We start from the raw sequence: 24,553 nt of genomic DNA on the forward strand, positions 1-24,553 counted from the left end.
CCTGAGATACATGGAAAAGAGAACAGTGCTTAGCTCTAAGCCAGAGACTCTCCCATGCTGGAGAGCCGTCCAAAACATGCTTCTCTCTGGTATCACCAGAAACAAGGAAGGATTTTGTACAGAGCAGGCCAGAGAAGCTGATGGTTCCTGGCCTTTAGCAGGGTGGCCTCATTTAAACTGTAGCTAGAGTAGAAAAAGGTGGAGAACCATATGCTAGCAAGCTTCATTACTCTAGCCCCAGGTGGACCAGAAACAGTGTATGTGCTCCTGAGCGTATGGAAACAAACCGCTCACGCTTTGGAAGGAGCACTGCCAATCGAGGGAGACTTGGATGTGTAAAATCCCCTCTCACCTTATCTGGGTTGTTGGACCCATTTCCCCTCTGCATCCCAGCTGGCCAGTGGCCTCCCCCTGCCTTCCCACCTGCAAGACCATGATCTCAGCTCTCCTTTACCATGGGGACAGCCATGAGATCACACATCAGTCAGGAAGGAAGGCGGGGAGCATCCCCAAACCTCAGTATGATCAGCAAAAGAACTGGAGGCAGAGAAGTTATAAGCCGGCTTAGTGGGAGCATGGATAAATTGTGCCTTGCTTCAAGACAAACTGAAGACCTCCCTAGAAAGATTAAGATGCAAACATCGTCATCGTCCTCCTTAATTAAGATGTTTGCATGGAAAGAAACCACTGCCTTTCTTTTTTCCTCCTGATTCCTGCACAGTCAGAGTTTCCACAGGCTTTCCCCTCCTGATCCCCTCCTGTTTCATAGTCCTGCCTCTCACAGCCACAGCAAGCTCCTTCTTCACGCCAGCTGGATGGAGAAAGCCCCTATTTGCAAGCAGCTGTCTTTAATAAACAGCCTGTTTAGGGCTAGGCTGTCAAAGAGAGCATGTTCAATGTACAATCAAAGGGCAACGATGCACAAAATTGCACACACACACAAAATAGGAATCTTTTCTCGGTGTGTGTTGAGCTTTGAACGCTTAAGTGATTCCACCTCTCTCTTCCCCATCCAATTATGTGGGCAACACATGATAAGATTGCTAAAGGAATTAGTGAGGGAAATCTTTACACTGCCTAATCAATATTGTTCTGCTCAGTACAAGGCATCTCCCCCCCCCCTTCGGCCCCAGTTGTGTTCTCATTTGCCCTCTGAAAACATGAGTTTCACCTTCGTGCTATTTGGGCTGTGGAGACTGAGAGAAAAATCAGCAGCAGGTCTGTTGGAAATGTTTGTACTTACAGACTTTGTTCCTTGAATTAAAAAAAAGAAAAAAAAAACAACCAAAAAAAATCCCCAAGATGGAACACAGCCCTGCCAAAACCACGTTTCAGGGTTTAAAGGAGCTTGCTGTGCAGGCCAGAAAGACCTTTCCTCTTTCACTTGCATGGCCTTACAGAAATGGCCAGCAACCTTATAAGCAAAGACACTGGATGATAATTTTCCTGAGCATCGCTGAGGCAAGACGCCAGATTTTATGGGCCACTAGACTGATCCAATATAGCAAATCCTGTGTTCCACTGTGGATTCTGAGACCAAATTATCAATTAATGTGAAGCATTAAAAAATCCAAATCCCTTTTAGTTCCCTGCAGTCATTAGTGACAAGATACAATATCTATAGCTCAAATGCTTTGCCAGCATCCCCTGGCAGCAAGGCAGAAGCTCCACTCCTATTTTTTTTTCCAATACATACAAGAAAAACATATGAGATCAGTGTTTTTTTACAGTCAGATGCGGCTGCCTCTTCATATTTACTTAGATGGAAGAATAAATCAGGTTTGGGTTACTCTCTGGGTTAGTTATTTGTTATTGGAATAAATGCATGGTAATAGATCTGACAGAGGAAGATGTTTCTCTTTCAGCTCTGTGTTTGAGGTAGAATTTGCTTTGTTCTGCACTATATTATATTGATGTGGGGCTTTTTTTTTCTACTGCTGGATGACTTCATTCGCTCTGCTTCTCTCCAATGTCCATACCTCTGCCCCAGCTGGCTTTAGGATGCAGCCCAATGCGATAGCCCTCTCTTTTCTTTTTCCCTGACTTGTAATGCAGAGGCAATTTAAACAACCATCATGAAACAATTTTCTAAGCCTTTCCCCCACCCATTTCCTACCTCAATTTTTTGGGAAGGGAGGTGAGGCAGTCATTCAGGGGGCAATTCCCCAAGCAGAATGAGCTGTCAGCTACATTTAGCAGCTCAATTTTCACCTCTGGTTCATGGTGGAAAGACGCCCAGGGTGATGACTAGCTGGACACGCCCTGAAGCTGTATTTTTGGTGTTCCCGGGGCAGCTGTCAGCCTGAGCTCCTAAGTAGCATGGCCTGAAGCCTCCAAACCACCATCCTCACCAGCTGCACTTTCATCTCAGGGTTTTGTCTCTTTTTTATGCCAGTGGGAACACAGACACCTTACTAGTAAGTCAGTGGCCTTAGGTTCATCATTTACTCTTAGTTTGCACACTGAGATCCTCCCCCCTTTTCCTCCTGTCCCCCATTCCCCAAGTCTTTCCTACTTTTATAGCAGTGCTGTATCTTCTGCTCCATCATTTTGCTTCCCTTGTTCACTCCTAGGGTTCAGTTTTTGCCAGTGCTGGCAGGTTTGCAGGTGACTGGAAGCTGTGAGAGGAGGCTTTTTTCTTCCTCCCCCAACCTGCAACGGTACTGATGGGACAAAGACTTTTGGGGAAGCGTAGGGTGATGTACTAGGTTCTTCACTGGGACATTTGGCTAACAATGCCATTAATTCTGGCTAGCCTGAGCTTGCTTGAAGAAAGACATCAGACCTGGGTCTTGTCCTCCTGGCAGAGGCAGGTAGGTCCCTGCACCATGCCCAGGAAGGCTGGCAATTACCATGGAAAAGGATGCTTAAGTACCAGATACAGAGGAACCACTCAAACCTCCTAAAACATCTCCTGTCAAAGAGGAACTCTGGATCCCCCAAGAGATGTAGCTTCACAGTCCAAGGAGAAGTTTTGGGAGGCCAGAGCACCCTGTGACTCTCATGCAGCACCAGTGCTCGCCCCTCACCTTCCCTCTGCACTGGTGCAGGTGACAGCGCGGGGTGCAAGGTGGTGATGACCAGGGCCAGGGGGGTCTCACCCACCTCCCACCCTCGCAGCAAGGGTTGTGCGGTGTTGGGATGTTGCAGCCAGTGAAAGACATATGGTTCGGTTAAAGACATACCCTTTCCCTTCTTGTCCCCTTGCTTCATCTCCCCCCATCCCTCCCTCCCTCTCTCACCCTTCCCTTCTCTTTTGTTTGTCTCCTTCCCTTGTTTTCACCCATTCACTGTCAGGAAGGGCCGCGTCCGAAGGGCCAGTTCAGCGCAGCGTGGCAGCGACAGAGACTGGCACCGCCGGCAGCTGCAACAGTGAGTGCATCTCAACCCCCGGGGCAGCTGGAAGCGGGGGACTGGTGCCGCTTGAGCATGAACTGACACGTGGGGCTGAGCGGCTTTGGGACTAGGTCGGGTCTAGTGCGTTTGGCAGCAAAGGGGGTCTCGTGTGATGGGAGCGGCACATGTTCCTACCATAGGAATTCTCTGGGGCTTGTCTGTCTGGTGAGGTGGTATGGGATGAATGCAGGAGTCCTCAGTGCAGTCTTCCGCCGTGGGTCTTTGGGTTGTGTCTGCACTAGCGGACAGCACGGGCTGTCCTCTGGCTCTGATGGCAGTGAGCGCAGCATGGTTTGTCTCTGAGCAGTTAAACCACCCTGTGCTTACAAGGGGGGGTGGCATTTACACTGCTCACCAGGGACTATCCCTGAATTGTGTCGTCCTCTCAACACTTCTTTGGGCACTGTCAAATTGGCATGGACTAAAACCAGACCATTTGAACAGTTGGACTGTCACATGCCAGCCCTGATGCCTTCTGTTTGCTAGTCTAGACACAGTCTTGGTGTCTGACCGATTGGATGCTTGCAGCTGCGATTGAGTGGATGTCAACCATCACTGCTCCTCTGCTGCTCCCATCCATTGCCCAGAGGAGCGGCAGTGAGGGATTGGTGTGTGTTTCATGCTCTGACAGTGCAAAGGAGTTTGGCTTTGCCAAGGTGGCGGCTGGTGGGAGCCAGCTGAGGAGTGGTAGCACCTCTGTTCACCCTGCCCTCCTCCCACAGAGGCCACCATCCTGTTGTACTTGCCACATGCTGGACCCTCTGTGTGGGGCTGCTCAGCCCAGCGGGTCCCCGGCTGTCACAGCATCCCAGAAAGCTCTGCCAGCAAGCTGCAAGGCTGCTGCAGGTGAGCTGCAGATGCCTGTGAGAGAGACAAATGCTGAATTTGATTGCCCTGTGTGGTTTTGCTGCTGACACACAAGGAAGTTTGTTGATCCAGAAAGCTGGGGAGTCTTTGTTTAAGTGCATTTGGTAGTGGATCGAGCTAATCCACCCAAAGACACTGTCTGTGAAGAGCAGTTATGACTCCTTGTAAGTCAAGGCAGGAAAGTGACAGCTTTCATACTTTCTTTCTCTGTGGCTTCCCTCTACCAGCACGCCCAGAGAGATGGGCATAGATATTTGCAAAGTAGCCGTGACTGGGACAAATTACCTGGGTCCAATTAGCCAAACCTCCCTGTAGAATTTCTAGGGGAGGTGTACCCTCTTGGTGAGGTGATCTTCCTTCAAGCATCACCACCATTCCTCCTACCCCAGCAGCAACAGGGACTGACTGCCTGCATGGTGTTAGGCAGCTGAGTGGATCTCAGGAAGCCCTCCCAGGATCCATGATGGAGCAGAGCTCTGGCAGTTCCTGACTGTTGCCAGAATCACATGGGAGTGTGAGTTTAGATATCACTGATTTTACAGGGGATATGTCAGCAGATAAGAAGATGTGCCACTGAAAGGTGATTTTTGTTACGTTCATGCCTTCCTGAGCCAAAATTGAATTGCAGGGTGTGGATGGGAATTTAGTTCTAAGCACTGATGTAATTTTGTATCCTCAGCCCTGAAGGCAGTTTTTAAAAAATTATTTTCCCCTGTGCCCTGACACTATTTTTTGCCTTTCAATCATGTCCTTATGACAGAACAAATACTGGGGTTGACCTTTGCAATGTGACATAATAATATGTGACTTCTTTATAGCTATTTTCATCCGAAATGCTTGGCACACTATGAATCTGATCCTGCAACCGCTTACCACTGGGCTTAGCAATCACTGCTCCAAGCAATCCCTGGGGAAGCCAGAGGAGCACTCTCACACTGAGGTGCAATACCTGGTATTATTTGCAGGATCAGGCCCTAGAGAAATGTAGCACCTCTCTGTGAATAGCCACATTTTAGAAAGAAAAGCTTTGCCCTTATGGTTTTTATTCACTGTCGGAGTGCCATGCCCAGAATGAATGTGACAGCCTCCCCTCAGCTAAAATGTCACGGCAGGTAGTGCTTGGGTCACATTTACAGCTATCATCTACAACCCTGTTGCTTCTTCTTAATACTTTTTCACCAGACCTAAAAGCATGCTAATTAATAAACTCCCTTAGCTTATCCTGCACCATTTGATCCTGCAGAAATCACAACATTTTATCTTATTAGCAAGGAGGAATTAAAGAATTAAAACTACTCAGGGGGAAAAAGGAACTTAACCACTTTCCCTGTGCATCCCTTCTGAAACAACCACACACTGTGCTCTCAGAAACCCCAGGTTCGGCCCCTTGGCTTGAGAGAGGACAGGAATCCCAAACCAGTGAATGCTTGGGCTGAAAGAATACTTTCTGCTTTGCTATTCCTGGTCTGAAAAAGAGATGCCAGTTAGGTGTATGGAGAAGAAGAGTCCCAACAGTGAGATCCCAGCCTCAGACTGGGCTGTAGGTCCCTTTCATGCCACTGATATCCTTGGTCATCATAGGAAATTAAGTTAGTCCTTCTATGCCTCAGTTTCCCATTGTTTAAAGGTGATCCTTGCTCATCTTCATTGAGGAGATTGCCATGAGAAAAAGATTGCAAGGGACACAGTCATTATGGTGTTGGGAGACAGGTAAGTGAATTAGAAATAAATAGGGAACCTGTGAGGTGAGACTTTTGTGGTGCTGGTTCAAGGCCAGTGAATTTTGGAAGTCCTCAGTAGTTGTAAAATGCAAAGAGAGAAACAGGCGAGGTCCTTGTGCCCACTTCTGCTTGGTATGTTCAGGATGGCCAGAACCAGGAGAGAGACCTACTTTACCTTCTTGGTGATGGGAAGTGGTTAGGTCTGGGGGTGGAGACCCACAAACCATCAGCAGGTATCCACATGCTTCTCTTTGCTGTTTGCCATCAGTAGCAATGCATCTCCCCTCCCCAACCTTAAAAAGTAAATTCATTAGAAGTAGAGAGGGCTGGAAGGGATTCCCTGGATCATCAAATCCAATCCCCTGTTGCATCAATCACATCAGTTTTATCCTTTTCATAATCAAGCACCACTATTAAATGTGCTCCTAAGGGAAGACAGTCCCAGAATCTCATTGCTTTAACTCATAGATGCTTCTAATTTCCAGTCTATGCTTAGTCATGGCCCGTTCGTTAAACAGCAGGTACCTGGCACAGAAGCAAGAAATTTAACACAGTTTCCTTAAAAATAACCACCCAGAAATCCTATCTGCCAAAAAAAGTAAAAGTAAAAAAATGCTGAGGTTGCAAGAGGGAATGTGCAAGGTCAGGTGATGATAATGGGGAGGTTCACATTTGCCTCTGCCTTGTAGTACATGCTTTACACCATCACCTGCCGTTAATCTTCTTGAGGTACAAGGCAAAAGTCCTCACAGAATAAAGGAACTTCTTTGCTGTTCTCCTCCATCATACTCACTGGTTAACCCTCTGTCTCTTTTGCCAGGGATAACTAACTCTGAGCTAAACATTTGACTATTTTCCCTTTTCTTGGCAGTCTGCTCCGTGCTGTTTCTTGCTGTGCTGTACAAGCCATTACCTGCACAGCATCTCTGGGCAGTCAGTGAGTTGCATTGCCCCCATCTTTGTGGGGGGACCTCATTACAGACTTCCAGTACATGAAGGGAGCTTATAAGCAGGAGGGGATTCAACTTTTTAAAAGGATAAACAATGGCAGGACAAGGGGGAATGGATTAAAACTAAAGGAAGGAAGGTTTAGATTATATATTAGGGGGAAGTTTTTTACAGAAAGAGTGGTGAGGTGCTGGAACAGGCTGCCCAGAGAGGTGGTGGATGTCCCGTCCCTGGAAGTGTTCAAGGCCAGGTTGGATGGGGCCCTGGGCTACCTTGTATAGATTGAGGCCTGAGGTTGGTGGCCCTGCCTGTGGCAGGGGGGTTGGAGCTCTGTGATCCTTGGGGTCCCTTCCAACCCATGCCATTCTATGATTCTATGATCTTACAGGTTAGGAAACAAAGCACGGAGCCATCAGCCATACAGTCTTGTCCCACTACTAAATCAGAGCACGTGGTGAATGGGAAGGCGGAGGGAGAACTAGGTGAGCACCGGCTGAGGTGCAAAAACTCTGTGTGACCCATTGCAGCCCCTGTTAGCTGTAGCCCAGCCCAGAGACAGCAATGGTACGCAGAGCTCTACGTGCTCCCTTTGGGTCACAGCCGTGGCATAACCAGAGTAACTAAGGAGGAGGGCTCACTTAACAAAAACAGGTTTGCGACTAGGATGCCAAAAATCCCATGTTTGCTTATTTAACTTGGCAGGTGTTCAAGTGAAACAGGCACGGAGGGGAGGTGTCAGAGCTGATCTGGGTACCAGTGTGTAAGATTTTGCCTTTCTATTTCAGTGCTCCCGTTTGGAAAAGAAATGCACTCAGAACCCCCTCCTTCTTTTTTTTTTTTTTTAAGCACTATTAAATGTCATAAGAATCACACACTGCCCACCTTTAATGTTCCTAACAAATTAAAATACTTTATTAGTCTATAATCTGAAAATCATTACCGTGGTTGCTATAAAAACCTGAAGCTCTCTAGAGGGAACGATGTCAGCGTGTCTAAAATGTATGCAAATATATTTCATTGCCATAAAGGTACCAGGGGTCAGACAGGCAGCCCCCACCCTGGGGCAACAGGCTGTTAGTGTGGGAGGGAATGAAGAGGGAGAAAGCGGATCTCTCAGCTGGTCTTCCTGGAGTTTTGCAGTGTGAATGCCTGGGGCTGTGTCTGGCTGGTTTGGATGGTTTCAGAGGAAAGCGTTGGTGTCGTTCCCACGCACCTCCCTCATGGTGAGGGTAAGGAAACGCTCCAGACAGCTCACCCCCATCAGGGATGAGCTGCTCTGAACCTCTCTGGTCCCATCCTGCTAAGGCAGACAGGGCGAGTGTCTGTTCTCCTTGGGCTTCCACGTGCCCCTGGTGCCCCCTTCCTTGTGCAGATGATTCCAGATGTGTCCCTCCAAATAAGTGATGCCTATGGCAAGGCAGGCAGGAGATATCTGCATCCAGCTCTGAGAAAGCAGTCCATATATGCTGCCCCAGGCAGCTGGCATTGGGAGAGGCTGGGTGGCAAAGCAGCCTCTGCTTTGGCCAGGTAACACCAGATGCTCCCAGAGCGGTTGCTCCTGAGCTGGTCCCTTGCCCCCTGCATAGCCAGTGGGCTCCTGCTGGTTTCTGCTCACCCGCTTGGGCAAGTGTCAGATAGTTCAAAGATTAATTACCATTTAACCGGCTGCGTTTCCATCTCTGCAGAAGGCTGCACAGGAAAAGACAGAAGTACTGGGATAATTTACCCTGGTATTACACAGCGGATTACCCTGTACTTACAAGGTCGCCAGTTACCATGTAATTAGACCTCCAACGCAGAGAAGTCCACAATAGGTTTCCGAACCACTCTTCTTCCCGGTGTCAGAGAAGCAGAGGGATGGCAGCAAAGTGCAGACTGAAACCTCATTAGGTGCATTTAAAGCTGTTAAATAGTTTAAAATTCAAGCTGGGGGAGGTGCGATAAGAGGGCAGGAAGGCCACCTGTACCTTTCATTGAGAGGGAGAATAAAGCACCAGAGCAGTTTGTCTAGGAAATATGGGAAAACCAAAACAGAGAGGAGGGCTTCTGGGGGGAGCCACACATGCCAGGCGGCTGGGGGCTGAATGGCAGCAACTGCTGCTGCTCCTCAGGGTTCATCAGGAGAGCTTTGCCAGTGGCAGAGGACTTTGCTGAGCCCCAAAGCTGCATGGCTGCATGGTCCTGTGGTATCCATATGGGATGCCACAGCAGGGACGCCCTGTGGGTCGGAACAAGGGATGGGCAGTGGCACACCCTACCTGTGCTTGCTGCCTCCCGGCCTCTTGCTCCTCTTGCTGTCCTCTGGTTCTCGCACGCACCCAAATCAAACACCTACTCATGGAGTGTTTCGAAGAATGACAAATGCCTTTGATTATCGAGCACAGATTCCAGTAGCAGCTCATCGCCTGTCTCGGGTGGCTAATAAAGCACCGAGCCGGTTCTGATCAATATACAGCAAGTGTCGCTGTAAAGCGAGACTGTGCCCGCCCCAGGCCACGTTGCATTTTGTCTTTATAAACCCCGTCCTCTTCGAACCAAGCACAGTCCCTTGTGGGGTGGCAGCTCCCCAGCAAGCATGTGGCTTTCAGTGTGCCAGTGAAACAAATGCTCTTCTGAAGCCATCCACGTAAAGAACCCAAGTCAAAGAGCAAAGCGAGTGCCTCTACAGCAATCATTATTTTAAATACCCTTTCATTGCACAGCCATGTGTCCCTGACTCAGCCCCACAAAGAGTATCCATAAGGTCGACAGCTTCTGGAGAGGTGCAGCAGAAACAAAGACAGTGAGAGGCAATCGATTGCTGAGCATAGAAAGAGCTGTATGTAAATAATTCTTCTAAAGAATGTCCAGAGTGGGGAGATGTGCCACCTGATTGCAAATATTTACAAAGTTGGGAGTCTGAAGGTTAGAAAACATTGAGAGAAGTAGGTAGAAGTTGGCATAGGGATAGCGTGGTGAGGATGGGGCTGGGGAAAATCAATGTGGTGAGTGGGAAATTTCCATCATGTAGGCAAGATTTGCTTGTGATTTCCTGAGGGAGGCTGTGGGCTGCCCACTTGGATATATGGATTGGCACCCATCAATACCTTAGCAAATCCTTCTGGGGCCTCTCCCACGAAAGAGGGCAGAATTAAATTTAATAGGCAATTTTTTCCAGCTCCACTCTTTGGGCTGTAATGCTGTTTCATACACAGACATGCGTGTCATTGTGCACGCTGCACACACACACACACACACACTTAACACTGTCCGACTCGAGTGGCTTCTCCAGAGGCAGTGAAACCAGCCAAGGCTTTAAGCCCATCATTTATAGTCACGTTTCTCCTTGAAGTAAATGCTCCAACAATGACATAATCGAGGCTGGTCCTGTCTGCTCAGCATATGCCTGTAGGGGTCATTCATCCTACCAGACACTGCAGAACATTAGTGGTTTCTTTAGACTCACTTTCTCCTTCCGCCCTTCCTCCTGTGGCTAACCCTAATGGAGAGCTGGTGTCTAGAGACTGCTCTAGGAAAACTCGCTCACTTCAGGGAGCTGACCATCTAGAAGCAGTCCTATCTTATGGCAAAAAAGAGTCAGATATGTCCTACCTGGTGCTGGCTTGTGCAGTGGTCCCAGTGGAGCTCACTAGGGAGTATGGAGCATCCGCCTGGCTGCAGGAAGGGGAGCAGGAGGCAGCCAGTGGTATCTGCAGTGGCCACTTAGTGCTCAAGGGCTCTAATGGCATCTGGAAACCAGGTTCCTGTGTTTGTGGGCTTGCTCATTTATTTACGCTCCTGGCAAAATGAAGTAGGGAGGAGGAATTTTAACACAGTGGTTAAAATGCATGGGACTCCAGCAACTCTGTCCTACTCAAGGGCGTGCAGAAAACTTGATAAAGAATGGAGGAAACTTCAATGCACAGAGTGTCTCACATGGAAAAATAGAGTAGAAAGGAATGCAGTGCGTGATTCCTTCAAATTTAGCTAGTTTTCCAGCAGGATCCTGCAGCTCCACCCTTCTGCACGTGCCACCAATTTGTCTGTCGCTGGTTTTAGTCCCGGTGCCGCTGCTGTTCCCCCACAGCCTCTGTGCTCTGATGGGTGCAGTCAAATCTCTCCTCCTCCTATGTCTGTCCCTCTTTAGCTGCTGCCACCATCTGCAGCCTGGTACCACACCACCTTTTGACAGGGATGCTTCAGGCAGGCGTGGGAAGGGCATGTCCAGGGCAGCCTCCCCTATTTTAGGTCTCAAGGAGTTTAGCCATTAACATCATATATTTAATGTGTCTCTACTGTAGCCTAACTCATGGGGGGGGGTTGGGGTTTGTCTCCATCGTGAAATGCAGCTCTCCCTTCAGCAGTGCCAGAGCTGGCACAGCTTTCCCACCGGCACTGATGAGTTTAATCACATCATTAGTAGGTGTGACACTGCAGCCTCAGATGATGAGCTCTTTATTTTAACAGGGCTTGCAACGTGTTTGTCTGAGATGCCATCTGTGCCTGCACTGCCTTCATTAGGAGAGAAAGCGTATGCGTCTTCTGAAGTTGTTCTATATTTCTGTGATGTTTCCCTGCTGAGAAACCGCTGTTCAACCAGGGGGTGAGAACTCTTACCTGAAGGAAAGCACCATCACCCAAAATGCTTAAACGGGACAAATAAACCATTAGGAAGCACACCATTGGGAGTAGTCCTTGATCAGCCTACAGGAAACTGGATAGAAGGAATGATCCAGCTATTCTATTGCTTTGGTAAAACACAAAGGCCCCATCCTTGAATCTAAAGTAGTATAAGTTTTCAGGAAAATAAGGAGCAGATTGCTATTTTTAAAGTGCTTTCGATTTTTGTACATCCACATCATGACTGTGCATAAAAGTCTCTGGGTTGCCTGCCCAGTTTTTAGATACAAAAGGTACCATTAGATCTGTGGGCACAGGTCTAACACTGAACCTTTGCCCTTAACAGCTCCATACTTGGCTCTGTATTGGGGGGTTGGACCTGATGATCTCTCAAGGTCCCTTCCAACTCCTACAATTCTGTGATCTCTATAGCTGCCCCTTGATCAACTGATGGGCAGCATGCTCACAGCCTTTCACTCCTACTAAACAACATCCACAAATGACAAACCAGGCAGGAGCTGCCAGGTCATGATCCAGCCACATGTAAAGCAAGGGACCAGTTCTGTAGGGAGTTCCTATACCCTGGGCTGTATTAAATTTCTCTCTGTATGCTGCCAGGCCTTTGCTCAGTGAATCTGACATTAACAAGAAATAGATTTCCAAACAATCTAGCCTAATGAATTTTGAATATTATTATGATTAATGCCGAGGCAGTTGAACTGATTATCCAGCATCGAGAAGTTAAGTTAATGGAGCCTTATCTAAATCATGTACAGTCGTCAGTCAGGAATGACTCTGCCCGCAGACAAAGACTGGAGCGTTATTGGTTACCCAGAGGGGAGTCACTGTCAGGACAATGAGAGAGGGACATGGAAGGGGAGATTATAAGATACCAATCTGAAAGCATTTTAGCATAGAATGATAGCACATGCGAGTGCTTTATTGGTCCTATTTCCTAGGCTGCATTTCTCAGGCCATTTTGAGTCTTTGCTTTTATATCACCAGGTTAAGATTTATTGGGCAAATCTTCTCCCTACTTTCTGAAGCCAGAAACTGAGCTGATTTTCATTCTCTGCATCGCCAAAAGAGCAGAATCCTGATGGATGCGTTTCTAGCATCATGATGGTTTAACTTAGCCTCTATCTGATTAGCTTTTGAGCTATTAAACACTTCTTGTAGTATTACCAGCTCACTGCAAAATAATAATGCAGATCAGTCATGGACAATTTCTGTTGGCACACGCAGTCTTTGCAGACTCCAGATCCCCTTTGAAGTCAGAACCAGCTGACAGCTGGGCTGTTTCATGGGTGTTGCATGGCTTTGAGCTGGCCTGTCCAAAAGAAGTGTGGTGTGGTCTCCAGCCTGGTGGAGACCAGTCGGTAAAACCATGTGGTGTCTGACAAGCTCTCTGAGGGCTGTCGTTTGGATAAGTTTAGTGGTTTTCCCAGCCTCTGCAGTTATCCAGGCAGTGACCAGGAGAAAGGTGACTAGGGTGGTAGCTTTCCAACAGCCCAGATGCGGTACCCATGTTGTGGCTGCAGTGCAGAAGACCTCAGAGGCCATCATCTGCATTCACCCCCCTGCACAGCCACCCAGCACCAAGCAAGCGGTGGGACTCCTGGGAAGCCACTGGGTCTCCCACCAGTGAATCATTCCCCAGTGCTACCACTGTCCGATGCTGTCTGAGATCCTAGTGTGGGGTCTTGTTGCTCTGGGCCACAAGAAGCTTTCAGTAGGTGGGCTAGGAGATCAGGAGGCTAGTCTCCTTCATCTGGGAAGGCTCTGGCAGCAACTGTTAGGATAGGGTATAGGACCTGGTGGTGGCCTCACTGACCTCTTTACTAAGTGCTTTGCAAACTACTGCTCTGCTCCTAACTCTTCCCAGCCAAATGATGCATGGCTGGTGTTTCTTGTCAGTTTATGTCCCAGTGTTGGAAATCATGGCTTCTGGCCCATTTACTCCTGTGAAAAACGAGAAACTGGCCTTTGTTCTTCATCAGGCTGGTTGTGCAGCCCTTTCCTAGCAGTGGGTACTGCAGCTTTAAGTTCTGGGAAGAAAAGGGGAGGGGTGAACCGTGGTAAGGAGCACACCAAATAGATTATTGGCAAACATAATTAAAAATATATGTGCGATTACTCCTCTGTTTCCCTTTTCTTAACCATCCTCTGCATTACCTCTGGCATTTTTAGATGGCAGATAATATAACTGAGAGGACTCTTGGGTACCGGCAGCTCTTAGAGCAGCAGTGATTTATCTCAGGCCGTTTTGAGGTAGCAGAATTTACCTCTAGCTACAGCCACCCCTCCATGTCTGCCCCCCTTCATTTGCATAAGTAATTGGCAGCTTGTTAATGGCTCATTAGGAATGCTGAAAACCGTGGGATTAAAACACACTCAGTGGAGCAGAGATGAGGGGAAGGGGGAGAAAGGCCTCCGTCCCTGCTTGCAAATTACACCGCTTGATTCAACGTGATTCAGAATTACAGGTCATAAAGCAACTAGATTGTTAAATGAAGTAAGGAAAAACAATGTCAATGGCAGGCTTTATTTTTAGACTCATGTTTAAACACAGTATGTGCATCTGGGGGGGAACAAACAGTCCCTTGCCAAACAGCCCTACTGACAGCAGGAAGGTCTCACCCCCTTCTCAGCTCTGCATTAACCCTGCCTGGTCAGCCTTTCCTGCTCTTGAGCAAGGCCATCTGGCTCCTTACATCACCTCACAACAGGGACATTTGGTTTCTTTCCCCATGCTCTCTCTGGGTAAATCCAACCCTCTCCCCTCCAGCAGCAGGTGATCTGCATCTCCCCTGCTCTGGGCAAGGCTGGGACACCCAGCACAGCTGCATCCAAGTAGGAGAAACAGCTACGGGTTGTTTTGTGCTCTGCAAATCCCCGAAAAAACTCCCTCTGATCTCTTGTAAATTGCTGTGAGGCGTCTTCAGTCAGTGGTGAGCAGGGGAGCTGTAAGTCCCATGCTGCAGCACTGTCAGAGCCTGCGATGGAGGAGCTGCTTAGGTGCAGAGAGCAAGGATTAGGAGAGGATTGGACCTGCCATTCCCAGAAAGTGGAGCAGACACCTGCGGAGTGCTGCGTGGTGAGGACACAACGTGCCAAGTGAGTCAGAATGTTTGGTGGAAGCTTTTCTTGTTTTGTTGACTGGTTTTAAGCTCACGATTGGCACTGGCTGTGACAGCAGGGACAGCAAAGGCACAGGTCCTGAGGGTGAGGACAAGGTGATGCTGAGATGCTTTTAATCACTTAAAAAGAGTCTTAGCCTGGGGGTAGTACAGCCATCCTGCATGATGCCTTTCACTCAGAACACCTTGGGGATTTTTTTGAGGCCAGAGTAATTCTGGCAATGGGGCAGTCTCAGATAGAGCTAACACCCTTCCTTCTGGATAAGCTGAAAGGGAATTACAGATAAAGTATGAGGGAATCACGTCTAGTCACAGCTTGCACTTAAATTCAGTTACCTCTGATGTAAACTGCTCGGGTACTTAAGAGTCCAGTAAGGTGACAGTTAAAACTATGAAGTGCAGGACAGCTGATGTTCAGCCGAGTTTGGCTCTGTCTGGTGTGTCAGAGTTAATCCTTCTGCTCTGCAGAAGGTGCCCAGGAATCCATCAGGACTTGCACAGGCAAACTATGGGCACATCTCAGAGAGAAATGTCTCTCAGTGCTGCTCGATGAAGCACTGAAGGCAGGAAAGGGGTGTCTCCTCCTGGAGACCTAGCCATGAGCAGGTACTGCCCTTTGCCTCGCCACTGAGAACCACCTTCACATGCCCCAGCCCAAGCTGACAAACTTCAACTCACAAAGGCATGATCTACAGCAGTTTTGTTTGTTGCTTGTTTTTATTCCAAGAGCTTAACTTAGCCAAACAGAGAAGCTTTTCCTGCTTCTTGCTTGCAGCACTTGGGGTTTTTTTTTGTCCTTGTGTCCTCTTGGGTGACCCAACCACCTGTGGCTCTTATTCATACAGGGATGTCCAAAACTGCTGAATATCACATCCTGCCCACAGCAGGAATTAATGTGTCCTGATGGGGACATACATCTGGCTGCTGGGGGAAGGTTCAGAGCTAAGTATCTTCCAGGGATCACCCAGCTCCTAGAGCTGAGGCCTAAAGGACATATGTTCTGGTGCAGCCCAGCCTGGGATGACAGCCAGGTCTGCAATTAAAGAAGATCCCAGGTCATCCCTACCTACAGGAGCAGGAACTGAGACAGCAATCAGCAAATGTGACTTATCACTAGGTTGTGTGGATTGAGTGTTGAGTGAATTTTCCCAGAGAGGAACCGTGCCAAGGTCTCCACTACTGGTACATGATTCTGTACAAACTCAAATGTCCCAGCTTCCTCCACATAAAAGGGATGTTCAAATAATGCTGCACCATATGAAGACACCTACGGTGGTTCTTGTGATTTTCCCAAGGCAGGAGCAGAGGAACAAGAAGAAAGCTTGCAAATGACCTTTGAAAGCAAATGTCAAATGACCATTGTAAATTTTTTTTCTCAAGTTGGGAAGAAGACTGCATGCCAGAGACCTAATTCTGTTCTTAGCTGAGATCTATGAAGCAGCTTTCAGCTGTGAGCACAGAGGGGATGGCTCAGTAGCTCCCCTCTGAATGCTACTTTGGGCTACAGCCCTGGAGCTAGTGTGTGAGCCAGGAGGGGGAAAACAGGACTGCCCACCAAGAACTGCCTTGAACATGTTTGTATCTAGATTCCCCCAGTCCAAAGTTGTCATGAGAGTTTTTCAGCCCTACTCTGCATTTGATCTCCATGGTATCTCTCTGAGTGGCCCAAACTGTGGATATATTACACAGTTGTCACTGAACACTGCAGCTCCACTACCTGCTGCTGTGCTGTCGAACTCATTGGGGATAACATGTGATCTTCTCCTTCCTAATCAGCTGGATGTCATTCAGAAAGCTGGGACAAGGAGAAATCTTTCCCCAGACACCAGCTTTCCTTGGTAGCAGACAAACCTCAAGCTTTACAATACTACTTGTACATAGCACTTATATAGCTTTACATCGTCAAAGTGCTGTACTAGCATTAAGTAATTATCTTTCTCCCTAATGGCCATTAACGCTGGCCTTTCATGAACCTCCCCCAGCTCCCTGAGGTTCATATCTAATACAGCAATAAGCTGCTCGAAGGGAGTGGCTGGTTATCTTGCAAGTCTATGGGCTTGGATGTATAATGAGGCCTTAGAGCAGGGGCCAGGTGCCCTGGAGTATCAGAAACATGTGGCTGTAGACCAGGTCATGCACTTGGGAGTATCCATTAGGAAGGGGTGGGTGGAAATGAGTAGGTGATACTGTGATCTTGAAATGGAGTCAGAAGAAGGAAACTTTGGCTGCTCAGAGGATATGCACTGATTGCTCTATTTAGTACCAGGATAGTACTGCAAGCTGAAAGAGCAAAGCAGTGGGAATAACATGTCAATGTGGGCATGGGGAGTTGATCTAGGGAGAGAAAGTTAGAGCACTAAAAATGTCAAGCAAAGCTAGACAGCCATGGCAATGGGATAAAGAGGCCAGTCTGCAGGTCTTTGAAGCATTAAAGTAACAAGGAGAAAGGGTGAGTTTGGCAGCATCATAGGATTTAAAGAGAGGAACAGAAGAGGATTTGCTTGCCTTATTTGCTTGAAAGCAAATCCCCCTTCCAGGTTGTGTCTCCAGTGGTGATGTTTCAGTGCCACTGTCTGAGGACGTTTCACCCTTAGGGGTCTTAAGAAGACAAACCTGCATGATGGCAGGGCTGGCCCATCCCTGGCTCCCAAGGGAAATGGAGGAAGATGGGGTGAGAAGATGTCATGGCTGCTTTAGAAAAGACAGATGCTCCTGACAAGCATCAGTCCTGCATGGTCACTTATTTCTGAATCCTGCCAGGCCCAGCTCTGAGCAAACAGAGGCTTGACTGAAAAAAAACACTTTTAGCTTCTCTCTAAAGACATGATAATGATTCTTTCCAAACCCAAGAACATGCAATGTAAACTGGCTTTGCAAAAGAAAAAAAAAAAAAAAAACCAAACAAAACAGCCCAAACCAACCAGCATCCTTTCTTTTCTTTAGCCTGATTTAATAGCATCATTTTGCTTTTGTGCTTCTGGCACTGACTGGTCCTGTAAAAGAAGTATGTAGCTATGGGAATCATGTGCAAGTCTACAGTGGCATAACACTGATCACAGCCACTACATGTTATGCAAAGTATTTCTGTCACCTTGAACACACTCTGCTTCCTATGGCATCAGTAGCACAATCCCTCTGTGCTCAGCTCTGAATCGTTTTGCTACATCAGCAAATAACAGGGTACAGCTGACTGCAGGCCAGGAAGACTAGACATAGTGTTCACTTGCTATATAGCTTCAGAGCAGGGCCTTTCCTTGCCTTCCTGCATCTGTTTCCTCATCTGTGAAATGGGAATTTTAATCCTAATCAGTTTGTGAGGGAAGCAGTAAGGGATAGTCAAAGGCGATGCTTTAAAATGTAATAGTCAGCCCTATGTGCCAGGCTGGACATCAGAGTGGGTTTATGGTACAGTTTAATTGATGCCTGTTCTGCTTGTAGCTAGCTAGTAAGGCTTAACACTGGCTCTCCAAAATGTGGCACCCTGTTGGAGCTGCAAAGAATACCTCTGCAAAGATGACCTTCTTGTCTATGAGCATAGCACGCTTTGGGATCCAAACACAAAATATTAAATTATTAATTATTACCAGATTAATTCTTTGTAAAAGATATGTCTCACATGACTTGCAGGGCTGGGAGGAATGCTTTGGCAGTCCCTGGACTCCATCAAATGAGCTAAGCTAAGACTGTGTTGTCGCATCCTTGGGACACCATGGATTGTGTATGTCAGTTTACTGCCAGTTCATTACCAGGATGTATCCAGAGGAGATCAAAGACCTCAACTTTATTTTAGCTTATATTAAAACTAAGATGGGACTACTGGCTCTTCAGGTCTGCTTTCAGGGCGGGATCCTCAAGGGGTGTTAATCAGGGCCCTCCCATTCAAGCAGGTACTGCTGTAATTCTGTTTGTAAAGCTGTAGGACCTGTTCAAAAGGGAGTTAACCAAGCTCAGTACATTGTACTACCTGTAAGCTCAAATGATCCTGCAAGATTCAGGATATTGCACATGTAGAGAGCTTTGCAATAAGTAATCATTTTGAGATTGCTGGAAAACCAAAGAGTTACTGCTACTTAAAGGAGAATAAAATAAGCATTAGCACAAAACAGTTTTTGCAACAATCAAGTTTGATGTATGTTCTGTTCTGTTGAGAACATTTCCTCAGAGCCCTTCACAAGAAGGGAAAGCAACTTGTAAAAGCTGGGAATGCAGGAAAAAGCTAAAATTGCAGCCAGGGTTTCAAAGGAACAAACAAAGTAAAGTATATTGCCATTTCCATTACGGGAGAACATTCTTGGGAGTTCAGAGCTGCAAGCCAAGAACACGCCAGCCAAGCCATCTCTAAATAGGAGGTGGAGAGCTGCAAGGAGCTTTTTATCTTTGTTCCTCACAGTTCTGAGCCCCTCTGCACTTAGGAAAGATGCTCCTGAGACTTTTAAAGCCCCTTCTCTTTTTTTGAGGGAGGGTCTGTTTCAGAGTTAGGAGAAGGGCTGATCTGGCAGCCCTCTGAGTATCACACTGCTGTCAAACCCCAGAGAAGTCTGACTCTCCGTGCAGACAGCCTGCTTGGCATCACACTCATTTCGCACTCTATCCCAACGCACCTCCCCAGCACTATCCCTGTTGCTTCTGAGCACGGCAGCGTGTCCCTGTGCTGACCCTTCCCCACACTAGTTCTGCTTTAATCAGGCAAAGAAACCCATGGCAGCTTGGGAAAACTGGTGGCTCAGAGGAGAGCCTTTGTTTGTTCAAGAAATGTTTTCATACAAACAAGCACAACAATCTCATTATTTTGAATAGCAATGCATGTGCTGGAAACCTAGACAGCAGATACCTTCTACCCTGGATCCTTTATAGGACCAGAGAGATTTCTGCCTGTTTGATTCAGTTGTGATGCTGTGGAGTTATTAGCACTTGCTCTTTTGGTGTCTGTAATGAGACAAGCAGTCTTCTAAGCAGTGCCACAGAAGCGCTCTTGCTCATCACCACTAAAACCTCGGACACTTTACCCTCAGCAGAAACAAGTGCTGGCTGGTCTTATCAATTAGCTATTTCCCCACAGATGGTGCTTCTTATGTAGAAGGACAGAACAGAGAAAAACTTGGGGTGCTCGCAGAGATGCTTGTTTAGAAATCACTAGTGAATCCAAAGGTAACTCCATCTGCTTTCAGGCTGCTTGCATGCGTCCTGCAAACCTGCTGCGTACCTGCTGGATTGGATTCATGTGGCCTAGAGAAGGGTAGACCCTGGCTGAGAACGTGCCTTTCCCTGGCTTGGCGTGTGGGACTTTGCCCATGGGCTCTTCCATTTCCTAACTCTCCAAAGGTGCTGGCTGTCCCATTGCCATTAAAAGTTGGGCATATTCCTGCCTGTATGAGCTTGTTCTTTACAAACAGACTGCCTTTTTGCAGTGTGGTCCTGCAGTCATTTGCATATTCAAAGCACTCTTTGAAAAGGCCTGTAGCACAGTTTTACGAGCGCAAAATCATTCGTGCAATTAGGTGATGTGCAGATGCCTGTGCATGGCGGTCAGAAAACCTTGCTGAAGGGGGACAGACCTCAGGCCGTGTTTCTGGTGGGCACCGAGTTGCTGCAAAACTCAGCACGCTACTTTGCTGAACACAAAGGCTTCTTTGCCTTGCCTCCTGGTTCATCTGGCTGTAGGGTCAGGGTATGTGCTTGGTGTTTTGTCATTTGATTTCTTTACAAGCCCATTTTGGGAGGAGAGGCCATCATTTATCTTGATACATTTTGCTCCCTATCCATCGTGTTAAGCAGGTGGGATTGGTGGGTAAGCCCATGGGCGGTTGGGGAGGCAGTAGCCAGCCCAGCTTTTCTGAACAGCAACCTTGTTGATGTAGCTCACGGGGATGTCCTGAGTTTGTCCACGTCATGTTAGGGCTGGCTCCTTCCTCGGGGCTCTCTCACTCAGATTTCCTTGTGCCTTTGCTCTCACCCAGGTTGGAGGACACACCATGCTGCCTATCCGTTGGATGCCTCCGGAGAGCATCATGTACAGAAAATTCACAACAGAGAGTGATGTCTGGAGCTTTGGAGTGATCCTCTGGGAGATCTTCACATATGGGAAGCAGCCCTGGTTTCAGCTCTCAAACACAGAGGTACAACAGTGCTGAGACACCTCAGCTGGAAACTACTTTTTACTGTATCTCCTTTCCAGATTGCTTGCAAACCAGTTCAAAGTAAATGGGCCCCTCCTTGGCACTCACAAGGTTTTAGCATGGGAGAAACATCATTGTCTCTGTTTAAGAGTTGGGGAGTCTAAGGTGTTAAGGAATCAAAGGGCTCAGCCAAAGCCACGTACTGGCTCATCCTCAGTCTCTCCCTTCTAAGTTCCTGATACACCTTGGGGTGCTGCCGGAACTGGGGACACTCAGATGACTTCTAGGATCTGAGTTATTGTCATGGTCTGAATTTCCTCTCCTCTCTTTCTCCTGTTTAGCTGAGGCTCTCACTGCAGCCTCCAGTTTGTGAGAAAGCGTTTGAAGCCTCTTACGGAGCATGTGGCACATTGTAGGGGGTCTTTTGCCATAGGGATATCTATTATGTGGTTTGCCCCAGTTCATCGAGGGTGGAACCCAAGGAGCTGGTTTGTCCTTGTTATTTCTTTGAACAGTAAAAGTTGCTGCCCATCACTGTAGGGCTACACTGTAAAAATGTTGAGGGAAGGCTGGCTGGGATTAGCAGAGTGTCAGAGCCGTGGTTTGAGGCACATCAGCAGAAACGCATTGGAAGATTTTTGCTCAGAATAGCAGGGGGTATTATAGAAGAGGAACAAGATGCATTGACAGAGCAGTGTGTGGGAACCTTGCACATTTTTATCCTACTGTGTATCTAATGGATTTCAGAAATTTCACCTTTTGTAATGAGAAATGTGCATTTTCTGCTTTCTGGATATAGATCCCTTAATTAAGTGAGTTGCAGAGATGGCAAATCCAAGGTGTTGCTTTACAGCTTTAATACTTGCCCATTCGTGTGCTCAATGGGGCCTGACTGTATATCCCAAAGTAGCACACGCAAACATTTTAGAGACACAAACAATGGAATCGACAGCGACAGAAGTTATTTGTCACGCTATTTAATGAGCTGCTCTTGCATTTCCCTGGGAGGGTAAATACAAACACACACAAATGAGCATATGTAGCTTGTACATGGGCGATAGGCATGCTCGAATGTGACAGCTCAGCTGCCCTCATGCTTTCTGCCTCAGTTTCCTTTGCAGTAGGACTGAGGGTAGCCACCTCTAACCTTGAGGGAGGAGGGCTGGCTAAAATCTGCACTGATACAGTTGTATTAGCTTTTCTACCATCTGTGGAAAACTCCTTTATCTTTTCCATTCCTACTGCTGTAGCCACTTTTTTGGGAGCTGAAGACTCCCGCCCCAGACCAGACTGTCCTGGCAGGAGGGAGACACCTTAGCTCTCATCTGGCTTATTTTCACAGTCTGGCGAGAGATGGGCACACCTGGGTGGTTGCAGGGGGCTGACACCTCTGCCAACCTGGCTGAGGTTGCAGAGCCCCACAGAGAGACAGGATAAATCAATCTGTGCAGGGCTCTGGGATGGCGTGACTGGACCATGAGCAGTCACCAGGCTGGCCCAGCACTGCCATTATTGGGTGTGGACATTAGCAAGGCTGGGTTGCTCGCTCCCTCCTGTAGCATCTGCATGGCCTCAGAGACCCAGAGTACTTTTAGCATGTTGGTTCAAGTCTGGAAGATGCTTTGCCTGAGTAGAGGGATGAGGCAGGGCATCACCTCATCTGAAAACCCCATCCAGTCCATTAACTTCTGTCTATGCCCTTCCTTTGTCCTGGAGAGAAAGGGCCCAACACAAGGCTCCTGTCCCTGTCCAAGATGTCCTGTCAGAAACCATAAGTCACTTCCTCCCACGGGTCACAGCTGCTGGCAGCTTTATGGTGACTGAGCCTTCTCTGCATGCTGCTCTTCAGCAGGTCCTAATCTCTTCCCTCTGTGTTTATATGCAAACAGCAAAGCGATAAGTATCCCTTGAGCTGTGTGGCGGGCCCATTACTATTCAAAAATGATAAATTCCAAGCACCCCTTGCTGGGTGGCTTCCCTCAACACACAGCTTGGGATCTGTGTTTATCTGCAGAGCATGGCAGGTCACTTGCACGCTGCAATGCTGGGACTCATCAACTCCAACCAAGGAGACCAGGCAGTAATAGCAGCTCTCTGACAAATCATACCCACCTCCCATTCACATCCATTCCTCTGGTGAACAAAACATAAACAGATGCTTAGGGGAGTCCTTTCCAATGGCATCCTTCTGAAGAGACTTTAATACTGTCCAAGAGATCACATTTCTCTCATTAGCAGCACCGACCTGACCCAGAACAGAGTGTTAGCACTGCAATTTTTTTTTCCATCACAGATGTGATTTGAGATGAAATTTCATTCTTTCAGCTGTGTTTCTATGTCAAAATGAGGCAAATCTGCCCTTGGAGATGGAGGTAGGAAAAGATGCTCTGAACTCTCCCTTGTAGAACTCTCCTGGGCTTTGCAATGGAAAGGACTCGATTTTTCAGGGAAGAAAAATATCATTTCAGCTGTGCAAAATATTGCTTTAGCTTGGGGACTTTAAGGCTTTGTTTTCCTTCTTTAATCAGCAGGAAAAACTGACATCATAAATTAAAACATCATTTTATTTGCTTGTGACCACCTGTTTGGAGAGTTCATTGAGGTGGTTAGGTGTCAGATGAGGAAGGTTTTTGGGCACCACAAGACTACAGCTGGAGACAAACTTTTCACTGTAAAATTATAATTAACAACACACAAACAGGTGAGCACTGAGGAGCTGCAGACCTCTTGGCTTCTCAGTGCTTCCATTCGCTAAATGGTACCACATCAGCCAAGAAGTAGCTGGGACAGGACATGCTCCAGGAGCTGCCCAACTGGTGTTCAACATCTCTTCTTTTTCTCCTTTCAGGTCATTGAGTGCATTACCCAAGGCCGAGTTTTGGAAAGGCCTCGAGTCTGCCCCAAGGAGGTTTACGACATCATGTTGGGCTGCTGGCAGAGAGAACCTCAGCAACGGCTCAACATCAAGGAGATCTACAAGATCCTTCATGCTCTGGGCAAGGCCACACCAATCTACCTGGACATCCTTGGCTAGCAGTGGCCACTTGTCAAAAGTCCCTGCTCCTTCCTTCAAACCTTCCTTCCCTCTCCCCCTCCCATGCCCTTTGCCCCTCAGCTCCCAAGCAAACATCTTCATATAAACTCAAGTGCCTGCTATACATACAACACTGAAAAAAACAAAACAAAAAGCAAACCAACAAAAATCCCACAAAACAACAACCTGTAAGGCAGTTTGGCTTATATATATTTATAGATATCTCTCTATATATAACTTCCACACCAATACAGAAAGAAGCTGCTGTTACAGAAAATTATGACTTTAAAAACAAAAAGAAACAAAAAAAAAAAAAGGGAGAAAAGAGTACTTAAAAAGATATATATATAATTAAAAAACAAAAGCAAAAAAAAGAAAAAAAAAAAAAAAGAAAGAAAGAAAGGAGAAGGCATCTTTCCCCCGAGCAAGAAAGCAGTGAATTGTAACCCTGCTGTGAGTATGGTTCGGGCTGCTGGGCAGGGCTCTAGACCCGCTATGGCTGTGCTGCCATCCCGGGTAGGAGCCCCGGGAGGAAAGCCTTGCCCTGGTTGTATCATATGCACTGAATGTGTGAAATCAGTCCTCCCTTTTCGTCCTTGCGTCCCTCCCTCCTTTCCAGCCCGCAGGTGATGGGCACAAAGCCAGGGCAGTGCCCCTGGATGAACTCTCTTTTACCAACCCCTCTCCTCCCTCCCTTTAAATCCTTCCCCAACCCTGTCCTGCGTTTTTCCT

General features: G+C 47.5%; 1 protein-coding gene across 3 annotated transcripts in view; it reads left to right on the forward strand.

The window, feature by feature from the left end:
- The window catches only part of NTRK3 (neurotrophic receptor tyrosine kinase 3), a 212,273-nt gene extending 188,069 nt beyond the window's left edge, over positions 1–24,204 (forward strand). For 2 of the 3 annotated variants that reach the window (XM_084267860.1, XM_084267861.1), the window contains exons 15-16: positions 20,629–20,787; positions 23,636–24,204. In XM_084267860.1, coding sequence (XP_084123986.1) covers positions 20,629–20,787; positions 23,636–23,821 — 345 coding nt within the window. In that variant the 3' untranslated portion in view covers positions 23,822–24,204. Of the gene's footprint in view, positions 1–3,297; positions 3,373–20,628; positions 20,788–23,635 lie in introns of all 3 variants that reach the window. The other variant, XM_084267859.1, reaches the window with a different exon arrangement.
- The last annotated feature ends 349 nt before the right edge of the window (positions 24,205–24,553 follow it).

Source organism: Gallinula chloropus (genome assembly GCF_964237585.1).
Source record: "Gallinula chloropus genome assembly, chromosome: 9".
In the NCBI taxonomy this organism is placed as follows: Eukaryota; Metazoa; Chordata; class Aves; order Gruiformes; family Rallidae; genus Gallinula; species Gallinula chloropus.